Source organism: Maylandia zebra, linkage group LG23 (genome assembly GCF_041146795.1).
Source record: "Maylandia zebra isolate NMK-2024a linkage group LG23, Mzebra_GT3a, whole genome shotgun sequence".
NCBI classification, from domain to species: Eukaryota; Metazoa; Chordata; class Actinopteri; order Cichliformes; family Cichlidae; genus Maylandia; species Maylandia zebra.
In genome coordinates, this window is record NC_135188.1 from 29,262,381 (window position 1) to 29,276,578 (window position 14,198).

The 14,198-nt window shown below is 44.3% G+C and overlaps 1 protein-coding gene across 1 annotated transcript in view; it reads right to left on the bottom strand.

Annotated features, from left to right (window-relative positions):
- The window catches only part of LOC101475634 (prospero homeobox protein 1), a 43,696-nt gene extending 29,793 nt beyond the window's left edge, over positions 1-13,903 (bottom strand). The window contains exons 1-5 of the mRNA XM_004571246.4: positions 13,473-13,903; positions 10,105-10,526; positions 9,291-9,914; positions 7,707-8,933; positions 3,494-3,601 (exon numbers count right to left, since the gene is read on the bottom strand). Of these exons, the coding sequence (XP_004571303.3) occupies positions 3,494-3,601; positions 7,707-8,933; positions 9,291-9,914; positions 10,105-10,455 (2,310 nt within the window). The 5' untranslated portion in view covers positions 10,456-10,526; positions 13,473-13,903. The remainder of the gene's footprint in view (positions 1-3,493; positions 3,602-7,706; positions 8,934-9,290; positions 9,915-10,104; positions 10,527-13,472) is intronic.
- Positions 13,904-14,198: the final 295 nt, after the last annotated feature.

Consider the following 14,198-nt stretch of genomic DNA (forward strand, 5'->3'; position numbering starts at 1 on the left):
ATACTGTATCTGCACGCAAACGTCTCCTAATCTAAATCCATGTTTGTTGAGACTGAAGAGATTAATTGGATATCTTTTTGAAGATAAACCCACAGATTGCAGAGTAGATTAAATTTAAAAGCCAATATCAATCTCAAAAAGACAAACTCGTGAACCAAAGCTATGTATTAACTCATTAGTTCTAATTTATTCATTTTCCAAATTAAACCCCAAAGCCAGATTTTACTGGCCACATAAATATTGAGGATATTACTCAGATAATTGAAAATATGAGTTAAGCTGATTATAGAATAATATCGATGTCAGCACGTAGCTGTTTTAAACTGTCTCTTCTTGTTCGTTTGTGTGTCTCTGGGTGTGGCACTAGCTAACTCACCCAGGCACCTGTACTATGAAGCAAGCTGAAAATACCCGTGATATCTCTGCTTCATCTGGCTTCATTAAACCTAAAAACTGCAATCAGGCTAAGCCTTGTTATGATGAGGATTTTCAGATCTGCAAGTAAAAGCCAAATTTCCCGAATCAATCAGTGTATTTGTTGCCGCTAGATGATTAACTGCAAATATTGTCCGGATTGAGCTGCACTTTTCTGATAAAAAGAACAACAAATCAGAGGAATTTAGAAATACTAAACCAGCTAAAAGCAACATAATTGCTGCAGCCAGAGCTGGAAAAGTACAAAGACGTGTTGAAGCATAAGGTATGAACCATTATTAGTGCAGAAGTAGATTTGACTGTATTTACATCTGTGTATTCTTATGTGTTGTAGGACATTAACTCCACTTTTACCCTGGTGTAGGTAAACGGCACTGTAAAAACATAATTTACATAGGAAGGTCGGCTTACTTGCAAATCTTCTGAGATCATCAAGCACTTAAATAAGCTTGCAAAAAAAGCAGTTTACTTAACTAAGAATCTATACCACCCAAAGCTGTAGATGCACATTGTTTGAGCCTCTCACAATCCACCCACAGTTCTTCTCCAAATAGTGATCCCATTATTAGAAATGCACCATCAGTGCACTGCACTTTCATATGTGTCGATTTGTTAGCTGTCCTCAAGCAGTACAGGTGTTCAGCACAAGTAAAGATGACAGTGTACCACCTTAAAAATGCAAACCCTTCCTATGACACTTTAAACCCCGAGTTAAACCTGAAGGCACCTCGCTGAACGTGATTTATAATACACCCCCTGTCAAGTCACCGGCTCCTATTAGGATGATGCATTTGAATGTAGAGTTTTCACAGGAAGAAGATCCTGTTTAGTACAGCCATGCCAAACTCATTTTTACATCGTGGGACATAAACTGAAACTCCTCTTTCTGTCAGTGTAAAGATGTTTAACTACACATTGAATCCCATTTAATTTAAGAAAAAGAAGTATGATTTTTTTCATCAGTTTTTCATCAGTTTTTCTACACGATAAAGAAATGTTGCTGCAGTAAATTAAATAAATCAGAGAACTTGAAAAAACAGGTAAAGTTCTGGTAGCTCTCTGCACAAACATAATTTATATTAATTCAGAGAAACCTTCACAGGAATCTTAAGATGATCCAAAAGCCGTCTAATGGGCCAGATTAGAGCATTTGCTGGGCTGATTCTGGCCCCCGGGCCACATGTTTGACACCCCTAGTTTAGTATATATGATTATAAGATTAGATTGGTCACCATTTATATTACAGGCAGCTAAATTGTATTTATTTGTATGTCTTCCACCATCTCTGTGGTGGAACCTACACTTTTATTGTGAAAGTTCAGAGAGATCTGTTGGCTCTCACAGAAGAGGCAACTGTTTACATTGCCCCGTTATTTATTTCCTGCAATGTACTTGGAAATTAAAAGAATCAAAATCTGCAAAGAAGAAATTGTTGGAAGCTTATGCCAAATCAGCAATATTGTAATGTTTGTAAGTTCTGAGAACATGTTCAGGCTCATCAGTGACAGATTCTCTTGGAGAGATGATAAACCTTTAAAGCACGTTGATAAAATGTTCCTTTCTTTGCTTTTATTTCGACAGTAAAGGTACATCGGCTAATGACAAATCACAGTCTCACACACTGGGAGCAGGTAGACTTAGCAACCTTGTGTTTGCCTAGCAACCTGGTGTCCCGGCGACCCCTGTTGCCATGGCAGCCAATGAGGATGTGGCACTGCCACAAGGAAGTGGTCACCGCAGATATGAGCCAAAGGCCAGCTGGTGTGTGTGTCTGCGTTTATGCTCATTTGAATACAGCGTCCTGAATCTGTCGAGGAGCCGTATGCTCCTTTGCAAAACACGTAGCAGCCTGTAAACACGAAACAATCGGCGTCTTTGTTTTAAAGCTGTTGTTCTCTTATTCTGTCATCCATTTCATTTTGCTCTCCCCTCCCCTCTGTCATTTTCTCAAAGCCGTCCAACACACACACACACACACACACACACACACACACACACACACACACACACACACACACACACACACACACACACACACACACACACGTTGTCTTCTACTTTTTTCTCTTTTTCTTGACTTTATGTACTTGATCATTTTTACTCTATTACTTCCGTTCATATCCCATCAAATGTCAAAAGAGCGCACACGCAGTGCTTGTTTCCGTGTCCGTGTTTAAAGAAAAGTTCAGCTTCTCATTTTGCGTTACTGAGAGTGAGAGTGAAAGCGTTAGTGTATATGCATGGGTTGTGGGTGGCAGGGAGATAAAATGAGTATTACGGGGGGGGCCCTCTTACAGTTTGTGTGTGTGTCAAGAGAGGGAAAGTGGGCGTTAGCACCCCTCCTTCCTACCCCTGGCCGATTAAGGCCAGAAACTCTAATTATGCTACAAAGACGTGACAGACTGGAGCACCCATCTGCGCTCCAGGGTCTCACCGCACAAACACACACACACAGTTTAATGGTGCAATATAGCTGAATATAATCAGACAGCAAAATGCACACAAGTCAGAAAAATACACCAGTGTGTTTTTGGAGCCCGGACTCTAAGGATGCCGTTACATTCCCAACATTAACGTCCATATTTGACGTGAGAGCGACTGCAGTACTCATAGCTCTTCTTATTTAAAGCCACTCACTTTTTTCTGCCTTTGTCTGTCTCTTCTCCTGACAATTACATGTGTGTGCCTTGAGGATTTCACCTTGAGAATTCAGAAACATATTAAAGCGCATAGCCCAACTTTTATTTTGCATAGTTTGAACAACTTAGACAAAGTCTTATGCACACAGATCAGTTTGATAATACAAACTATAATCTGTCTTTAGTTTGGAGTTTCAGCCCTCACTAAAATAATTATCCTAGATTCCCAAGAGAAGTACATACTGTGGATCCAGTGGGGAAAAAGTGTTGTAATCACTAAAGTTAAATGATACAACAAACTGAGCAGGGGACTTGAATGTGACTGACATAAAAGAGAAAAATATGATTTGTAGAGAGCAGCTGCAGGAGGTTCATTAAAGAAAACAGAAGGAAAAGAAAAGTGAGGAAAGAGGTCTTACCTTGACGTCAGAGAAGTACATTTTGAGCATGTTGGATGAGGGATAGCGGGTGTAGAAGAACATCAGCTTGGCCTTCTTCAGGTGGTTCGGAGACAGGCCCTCTTGAATCTGAGCATTAACAGGGTCAAGGAACCATTAAACAGTTTGTTTTTTGGGGACCAAAGCTTTTGAGGAACACAGTGGAGGGACATTTCCTCTGACACAATCCACATTATGCTTGTCTAAGCTTGGCTAAGGAATTGCCACGACAGCAGTGAGACCACACTCGTTACATGTGAATGTAACATCCAACCCACCTGAAGTCTGAAAACCTTTCAGTGTGTATGTATTCCTTTTTCTAACACAAACTCTATAACTGTAGAGCGACCAATGAGAGGGGGATGATTTTCTTTTTTCAAAAGCATTTGTGAGAAAAGCTCACTACCACACTGTGAGGAAGGAGTGACTAGTTTTAAATGCAGAAACTCTGATAAGTCAAAGCCACTTCTGCGACGGGTGTGGAGCAAAAATCAAACACAAGCACCTGCTGGCTTTTGATCAAATCCCAGCATCTCGCAGACTCTGCCCATCCCACTGTCTCAACAACGAAAATAATAATTGTGCAGGCCCCGGTTGTAGGGGCGCCAAGAGTATCCGTGTGTCCGAGTGGGTGTGTATGCACACGTGTGTGTGTTTGCATGCGTGTGTGTGCGTGACAACAGCTGTGCCCCACCACGCTGCCATTTCCCCACCACATTAACAGCCCTATAATCTATCAGAGAAGATGAGGCAATCAATGGAACCCCCTGCAAGGTCAATTAGCACACAGAGAAACACACACACATACACACATAAAGACAACCCCAGGGGCCCTATATGGCTGGAAAGAGGGAGAGACTAGCATCAGCAATCAGGAGTGGAAAGTGTAAAAAAAAAAAAAAAAAAAAACGTGGAAAAAAAGAAAAGAAAAAGAGCAGCTTTGGGACAAGAGATTTAACTTTGTCAGCTTTTTGCAATTTGTTGTTGTATCTACCCATCAACCTTCAACGGCCAATAAAAAAATAAAAATAAAAGAAAGGCACACCGTCGTCTGTCTCGACCTAAAAAGCTGTCCTGACTTCGTGCTACTAATTAACATGACCCAACAACACGATTAAAAAGGCCTCTCCATATCAGAAGCTAGAGGTGAGCCTCGCTGTCATCCATCATTCATTTAGCAGCAGATACGTCCGGTCAGCGGACAACAACACCATCACTTAGTTAACATTCATGCCAACATGTCACTGTTTGTGTGCATTTAGATCAACTGTTTTTTTTTTGTCTTATTTTTTGTGGACACGCATACACATTTAAACACACCCAACATGACTCAGAGTAAACAGTGTGAAGCAATATAATAATGAATAAATGCCAAGTGATGTGCATGTGTGTTTGTGTGCATGTAATAGTAGCTAAAGTGAGTCACTGAATAAACACATTTTTTCTTTTATTCTTTCACTTCTCTTCCTCCTCCTTTCCTATACGTGCACGTGCGTGTGTACCTGCCACTTCTGCTTAGGGACAGAGATGGTTTACGTGGGGGCTTACCATATCAGGTGTAACTTGACCTTGTTACCAGGTGTATGTGTGTTATGGTGTGTGAATGGGGGGATTGGGAGGAGAAAAGATTGAGGAGGGAATAAATTCATAAATGAATGGAGGACATCTGCTCAGCTGCGCACAAAGGCTTAAAGACACACAGACCTGAGTGTGCATGCGAGTCTTTAAGGTTAGCTATTATCAGTGCAAAGGCAAGTCTTTCTTAAGACCTTACAGCTACCAAGATTGCATTCACCATGTCGTCTCTACTCTGCTTTATACTAGACACAGAAAACAACATGAAAAAAGGCAAATTTGAGAAATGTGACCGTTCACAGCAGGATTTGTGGATTTTTTTTCTAGTTAACCAGGTCATGACTTGCAGACATCGTTGGTTGAGTGCAATTATGTTCAAGAAAAGGTGGACACTTTCTCCAAAACTGGGCAACACCACTCCAAATCAATCAGGATGGATACATGACACGAGTATGCTTTAGATTTATACCCGAGGAAAATCAAAGTGTTAGCCTGGTGGCACATCTGGTGCTCATTCCTGTTTGCTTCAGCAAATTTGCACAGTAAATGTTGTATGTAATTATTTGTTAATTGTATGTAATGACAAATAATTTAAGTAGGCTGGCGGATGGGTGTGTAATTTGCAAGTGTAAGGATAATCAGCTATCAGAATTGGATGCTTACATGCACACATACATTTTTTCACTGAATGCAGCTCAACTGTTTGAGTTTAATCCTCAAATATCCAAAATTCTTCTCATGGCCTGATTTTATTATTTTATATTTGCGTACTGAAATTCATGACAGACTGTTTTATGAGATCTGTTTTATGAACTGTTGTCGTATTATGTGTATGTTTGACAAACAGACATACGTGTCCTCGCGGTCTTATTTCTCTTTCCTGTGTTATTTAAAGCAACAGTTTGTGAGCCTGAGCCCAAGGTGAATGCTCTCTCTGCTTTGTCAAATTCAAAACGATGAATTTCTTATAAAAGTGAATAGTTTAAAGAAAGAAAGGAGAGAGGAGGGTTTGAAGGGTGGTGCTCAGTATGTTTGAAATACTAATGTCCACTTTCAAAGATTTTTCTTTTTTCTCGGCCAAATGAATGGGAGAGCATTTTGGAATGAAACGGCTCAGCAGGATCAAGAGACGTGTCAAATATTTTTCTCTTTTTGTTTTTTTTCTAATTAAAGCAACATCTAAATTGGCTTTGAAGACGACGCTGTGATCAAATCCCCACCACAGCTGCAAGGAGTTCCCATTTTATCAGGTTCAAAGTCTTATTTTTCTTTTCACTTTGTTGTTCAAACGTGTGTTTTTCACGCACGCCCCCATGTTTGCACGCATGCATGCATGCGTGAGTCACTGTGTGTGTTTGTGTGCACAGCGGCTGGGAGAAGCCCTCTCCATATGAAAGGTTAGCAACAAGAAGATAAACAGCTACCTGCAAACACCTGTCCCCATGCACACGCCATGAAAGATGATGTGTTTGTGCATGTGTGTTTGTATGAAGCAAAACACACAGCTGTCGAGCCACCGAGACCGAAGGCCAACAAATGAAAGTGAGTAGGAGTGTCCCAGAACAACCTGCTAACAATCATAAAAAGGAAACTAAAGTGTACATTTGAGATATTACACTTCTCCTTATGTGTGCCCACAAGGTTGAAGAACACACATTTAGAGTCAGTAAGGCCAAGCATTTGCCTGTTCCCCTCTCCTGCTCTTTGAAATATGATTAGCTTTGAGCTCCTATGTACGAAGTCTTACCTACCCTGCACACACACACACACACACACACACACACACACACACACACAGACAAAGTGAAATATGATTTGCTTTGAGCGTTTATGTACAAAGTCTTTGTGATGAAAGCGAACCTAACAGCACAATAGTGTCTCAGACAGTGGTAACAGTGTGTGTGTGTGTGTGTGTGTGTGTGTGTGTGTGTGTGTGTGTGTGTGTGTGTGTGTGTGTGTGTGTGTGTGTTGAAGAGGGAGCTCACAAGCCTTTCTCAGCACCTTTAAACACCAAAACCTGCTGCATGGACTTAAAAGGGCTTTGAGAGAGCAGCGTGCGACCTGTTTAATCTTCCCCCTCTTGCAAGACCGGGCGCGTCCGTTTCATCTTCCCCACTCAGCTAGGAAACAAGAGGCTCAGACGAGGAACCAATTAATGCAGATTAATTGATATTAAAGAATTTATGTGACTGTTGCCGCCTCCTCCTGCTGCTGCTGCTTCTAACATGTCTCCGTGTTTGACAGTGTTGACTGAAGATGTGACTCATGTGGGAAAGAGAAATAAGATCAAATGCGAAAAACAAAAAAATAATCTCATTGTTGTTCTCATCCTATCTTTGTTTTTCTACTGACGAAGCCCCTCATTTCCTTTGTGCACTGCAGTGTGGGACTATACCGTCCATCAGCCACACACTCTAAAGCCTAAGTGTTGCTATTAAAAGTTTCAAGTAGGCAGATTGTTGCTAATTTTAATGCACAAAACCAGCCTACAGTTCAAGCCGGTGCAGAATTTGGATGAACACAATGTTTTTGATTCTAGCGCTAAAGCGTTTGCAGATGTAAGGCAACACAGGCACTCACACAGACTCACAAGTGCTAAACCTTTCAGGAAAAAGGATACAGTGCTGCCAGAGTAGGGCGAGATGTCAGACATGTCTTGCAGGTCCCCACACTCAGACTTGATGAGGGATAGCGACAGACCCTCTGGGCCATGTTGGTTTGGGGAGCTCTGCCTGTGGTGATGGTGACCAAGATGGCCTCCCGCCAGGGACGCCATTTTGGTTCTGAGGCTGGTTTCCCGAGTTATGTCCATCGACTCGGGAGAGGACCGGTGGTGGTCCTTGGGCCCCGGAGGGTACCCGGCTCCACCCCCATGTGACCCCAGGGGGCTCTGAAAGGGGTAGCCCATGAGGGGAAGAGGGAACGGGTGGCGGAAGGATGGAGGGCTAAACCCGAGCGAAGCTGTGAGGGGAGTGGGGTGGAGAGAGGGATGGTGAGGAGGAGGGGGAGGGGGAAGAGAGGGTTCGGCGTTCTCTCCTCCTCCTCCTCCACCGCTCTTTCGCACCACCAGAGGCAGTGCTTCTGTTTGGTCGTTGGGCATTGGCACACCACTTAGTCTGCTGCTCAACCCGCCGAACGAATCCAGCGGGCTCGGGACAATCACGTCCCCAAAGCAGTGCAGCCTCTGGTTGGAAGAGTGGTAGTTAGGAGTGGGACTGCCATCGCCGTTCAGACTGAGGGCCAAAGCGCCGCCACCGAATCGAGAGTCAGGGGTGAGGGAGGGCATGGGGCCAAAAGGTGGGGGGCACGAGGAGGACGAGTTGGAGGAAGAGGAAGGCGCGGCCGGCGTGGTGCTGTGGCAGCCATGATGGTGATTAATGGCCTGTTTGGGCGAGGAGAAGCCTTTGACAACGGTGTCGACAACCTGCGACACGGCACAGTTCAGCTCCTGCTTCAGAGTCTCGGCTAACTGCCTCCCCCCTCCTCCTCCTGCCCCCACCGCCCCCCTCCTCTTCATTACCCTCTCCCCGTTCCTCTCCTCTTCCTCCCTGCTGTCCACATCCTCCTCCATTTCTCCATCTATCAAGGCCTGTTCTCGGAGGAGGGCCCGTGCCCGGTCCAGGAACAGACCCGGGTCCAGCTCAGAGAGGTCATCGTGGCCACGTCGGCCCCTCTCTCTGTGCCGCTCCTCCAGGCCGTCAGAGCGGATGCTATCCTCTGACAAGTTGCCGTCCTCCTCTCTTTCTCCGCCTCGGTCAGGCTCACCGTTCTCGCCATTGTCTTCCTCCTCCTCAGTCTCCGAGTCGTAGATCTGGTAGAACTTCTCCTGAAGCTGACGCAGCTGTTTCTGAGCACAGGAAAGAGAATGTAAAGAAGAACCTCTTCAACTCATGACATAAAATATTTTCTTGTTGCTGTTTTGTACCTAATCAGCTAATAAGTAACCCAATGTTTTTCTGCATCACCTATTTTATTTTTCTCGTCGTAAAGAGCAAAGGAGCCGACATTAATATATTAAAAGTTTGATTCTTTGTTATGCTTAAAAGACAATGGCCCTTTATTAGACTGTAAGGTTAAAGCTTCATGTTTCTCGGTGCCTAGACCCTCAAACTCTGGCGAACATCCTAGTTTTAAATCATAAAAACTACAGAGGAAGGGACCGACAATGTATTTGTTATATTTTAGTAACTACTCAACTACCAACCTGCATGTCTTCCAGCTGTAGCTTGAGCTGCCTTCTTTCTTCCTGCCTCTGCTCCTGCCTGGAACACACCAGCTGGGTGAAGCTGTGCTGCTGCTGTGGCAGGCGCTGCTTTCTCTTATTCTCCCTGTAGACCTCGCCGACTCCAACCATGCCACCCCGCGAGCCAGGCGAGCTCAGCAGAGAAGAGGGGCAGTCGCTCCGGCTGTGACTGCTGGTGCTGTGGCCGTTGCCGTCGCCTCTGTTGTCGTTACTGCTGTTGCTGTTGTTGCTGCTGTTCTCATTTTCGCGGTTGCTCTCTTGGTTGTGGTCGCCGGCATTGGGTCGGACCAGCGGAGAGTGGCTCATGCCACGGATGATGTTTTCCACACGGGCGCGCTTGGCACGAAGGTGCTCGTCGGACAGCCGGTCCAATTCGAAGGAGGAAAGGGAGAGGGGCTGAGAGGGAGCGTGGGAGTTGAGGGTTGTAGGAGGGGGTGGCCGCCCGAAGGAGGAGGAGGAAGATGGAGGGGGCAGAGGAGGCCCAGGAGAGAGGCAGTCAGACGGGCTGTCCCGATCACGGGAGGAGTTGCTGCAGGCGTCCTCGGCCTGGATCTCTGAGCCTCCACTGGACAGAGCACCACTCCCCTGTGATGAAGGACAGCAGCACTGACTTAATAACAATGAATAATTTAACAGATCCATGAAGGAGGACTTAAGACTACATTCTTGGTTGATTGGAAGGGTAAAAGAAGAGAAAGATTCAATGAAACAGTGTCTAAATAGTGACATTTATTCATTTTCTAACTACTTCCTGTTTCCGTGTGTTTCTCTGTACCTGAAAACCCGAGTCACTGCCTCCGTTCTTCCCCATGTTGTTTTTCAAGAGCTGAGAGATGATCGTAGCCCCAGGGAAAGGCATTATGGCATCCTCGTATGAGTTCGCTCTCTTCAGCAGCTTTCTCAGAACGTTCGACTTCTCGCCGTCACCGTTGGTTGCCCCGTGGTTGTGACCGACCAGCGAGCAGTCGTCGTCCTGATCGGGGCCGTGGGATTGGTTCATTCTGTCGATCAGGGTGTCTCTGGCGCGGGCGAATATCGCGCTACCCACAGTCCTTTTCACCCCGATGTCAACACGTCGGCGCTTGGTCTGTCTTGTTAGGAGGGTGGTGCTGTCATGATCAGGCATCACGCAGGGCAGCTAAGCAGACATGACCAGGGGTCCTCACAGACACACGCACACAGGATCAGAGGAGTTACCTGATCAACAACAACAAACAGGAGGAAACACCTTTTACTGGCAGTTAATGAAACTTCTCATTTCCACCTCTGATCTGTCTTACGTGGCTCCGGTTTTACAGACAGGAAGGATCTGAAAGAAGTCCACTCGCTGAAATTGGTAATTATATTTAAAGACAAAAAATCAGTGGCCTTCTCTCCAAATAAACTTTCATTTTGAATTAGAAAATTACACTAACAATGTAAATTTAACACATTTTAGAGACACTGGATGACGACAGGTAATAAAAAAGGAATCTGCTGTTAAAAAAACAAGAAAAACCTATCTCTGTCGTCTTTATGAAGCATCAGAGTACACAATAATTAAAGGAATTTAAAGAAAAAGAGGAGAAGCTCTTTCTTTTATTGATCTAACAGTTGGAGAAATACAAAAACAGGACACGGTTCATTTCTTGACCAAAAGCCAAGGGAACCACAGCTAGAAACAACCCACTCTTTAAAATAGTTCAAGGAGATATTCCCGCAGAGAAGGAACACCTGCCTGTAATAACCAAAATAATTTCCCATTTCCTCCTCGTCTCCTGGGGGCTAACCTTGATTTCTGCATCTTGTGAGAAGCTGTGAAGAATTGACAAGCTCTCTCGTATTGACAGAGGGCATTCTACTCCACTGTGAAGGAAAATAAACCCGTTTTTTTCCCCTCACTTTATGATCTTCCTGATTTTTTTCTGCTTCTTTTTGATTTTTATGTTGTATTTTGCAGTGAATTTAGTTGTTTGTGAAATTATTTTATTCCCCCCCCCCCACAAAAAAAAGTTATTAACACATGCTGTATGAGCTGAATAATTAAAAGTGGGTTTCTCGTACTGCCATGTGTGAGTGGGGCTTATCTGCTATATGGCAAACACAAAGAGGGGCACGCACAGTGACCGTGAAAGGTTAAGTTTCTCTGCTGAAGCATTGGAAACACCCAGAGCTTTCACTACCTGTGCAATAGGTTGCTTTTCATTCCTGCAGAAGTCGCCTCATAGCTGAATCACACAAAATGAGATGCACAAGAGTGCAAACCACAAAGTTTTCAAACTGTGAAGGAAAAAAAAACAATTAAAAAATTTCAGCTTGTCTGTTTTCAAGCAGGCGCAAATTGTTTGCACTTGTACCTCCACTGGTGAACACAGACAGTGTTTCCCATGTTACGTGTTTGCATCTGTTTTGCAAAGGATTTCAGTTTCTAGACTAGGGAAATGATTCACAAATTAAGAGTGTCCAGCTTTACAACAACAGTTCTGCAGTTCGTACATCGGCCAGAAACGGGTACAATTTCAGGCCGATCTGCAAAATACACTCAAACACTGCTGGAGAAAGGATTTAAAAAGACTAAACACACACACACACGCATACGCTCAGAGAAACAAGATGCTTTTGCATCAGTCAACAGCAGCCGATCAAAGCAGACCCCGGCGTGTTCCTGCTGGTGCCATTACCAAATGAGAATGGTTAGTTTGAATATGACTTATGCCAGTTCTGCTGCTGTTAGGTGTTCAGGAAAAACACGTCCCCTCAGCACAGAGCCAGGGACTGACCCAGATACACACACACATATACTGAGCACGCATGCATACACACATTGGTCTGTGTTTGCATTATTGGTTCTTCAGCATTACTCTGTGCAGTGGTCTGTCTCACACACATGCACACACACACACAGGGACACAAACAGTTTACATTAGTGAGGTCCAAAGAGCTCGACAACCTATTTTGAAACTGGCGTCTTAGTTCAAGTTGAGAGTGCCCGGGTCTGACCGCTTTAATAAAACACTAAACAAACAGAAGACAGGGACACCTCAGAAATACACAGCAGCTCCAAAGGTTCATCTACTCACAGATGAATTTTAATAGAAGTTGGATGAACTTTTCTTTCTTTTTTTTTTATGAGCTTCTGTTGAAGGTGAGGTGGAGAAAAAGGAGATGTGAGAGTGTGTGTGGCTTTTTTGGATCAAAACTGAAACTTTTGTTTTAATCTGAAATTAAAGGGCAGGAATATGTGGCTCTGTATTTGAGAACTGAAATGGGAAGTTAGTGATTAATACGTGTAAATGTTAGATTTCAATTCACAAAGGAATACAAAGCGCTAGGTGACTTTTTAACTTTAAACTGCCGTTTAAATACATTTGCCTTCATAATTTAAATGTAATAGTTCCAAATCATAAATACTTACAAACAATTAAATATTACACTTGTTTTGTTCCTTCTTTTAGTTCGTTTTGTCTCGATTGAGTTAAAAACGGGGAAAACTTAAAAAGTGAAGGCGATCACAGCTTGTTGCTGCAGCTCGCTGTGTGCGCTCTGAGCGGAAAGCGAAGCCGTGCACAGTCCGAGGGGGAAACAGACTGTGGACGACACTTACACAGAGATCTTAGTCATATTCCAAACAACCATTAGCCCACGATCATGACACGACACGGACTTTTCCACTCACCCCGCCGTTTATTTTCTTAGTTTAAAGTGGATAAACTGGATAAAGAGCAAAGAGAGAAGAGAGAAACCCGCCCGCGTTTGGCTTTAATTGCAAAACTGATAACAAGAAACTGGATTTTTACCCCTTCAAAAATAAAAATTATCCATCAACCTGCCATAAAACGCGAAAGAAGGGAATGTGTGCGCGCACACGCGCTGACAAAACCAAATAAAACCAAGAGTCTGAGTTCAAATTTCAAACAAACTTTCATGTATCATTTTTTTAAGTCCTTCCTCACAGTCGGCCTGTTTTTGTGTTTTGTTTTTCAGCAGAAGCAGATTGTAAAACAGTCCCGAGATTAAACTGAGCCATCTGGATCGAAGCTGTGAGGCAAAAGATGTCCATGAACTGGAGGCAGTGCGAGTGAAGTTGCACTCGGGTTATTCACAGCCACGCGTGTTCCTAACAGGCAGCAGACACAAACACGGAGAATAAGAGTTTGTACTTACTTCTCTCTCTCTCTCGAGCCTTTCTCCAAGTCGCTCCGTCGAGAAGGGGAGAAAAAAAAGAAACGGGAGGCGAACACGAGAGACAGATCCGCGCTCGCCGTTGAGATCAATGCCGTAATTTACTACGGCAAAGTGGAGACGTATGCAAGAGCGTGCACGCGCGCGGGCGTGAGCGTGTCTGTGTGTGCGGGAGAGAGAGGGAGACAACAGAGAGACGCTCGCGGAGAAGTGTGCGCACGATAGAGAGCGATAGGAGAGATGCGGAGAATGAGAGAGAGAGAGAGCGAGAGGGGGGAGAGAGAGCGCCGCTCTCCTCCCGGGATGGGAAGTGTTTAGTATCGAGCGCACCCGCTCCGTCCTGCACTCCTCGGCTCGTCTCTGACCGACGGCAAGACTCTCAGTGAAGAAACAAGAAGAGACGCGCGTGAAGGATACGTGAAGACGCTGCGTCACCGGCCGACACAGTGAGGTAATGGCTCCACCTGACCAATAAGGAAGGGGAGCCGGGGACGGTGGATTTTATTTATAAGGAGCCCCGCGGTTAACAGCGCGCTCCCAGAGCGAGGAGAGGAGAGAGGAGCACGCGGCGGGTAAACTGAAAGTCAGTTCACCAGTCTTTCTCCAAAAGTTCATTTTTTTAGTTTTTCTAGAATAAATGTATACTTTGAGTTCAATCTAAAAGGCATCACGTGACTTTTATTGATTAAATATGGTTAATAGCAAGAT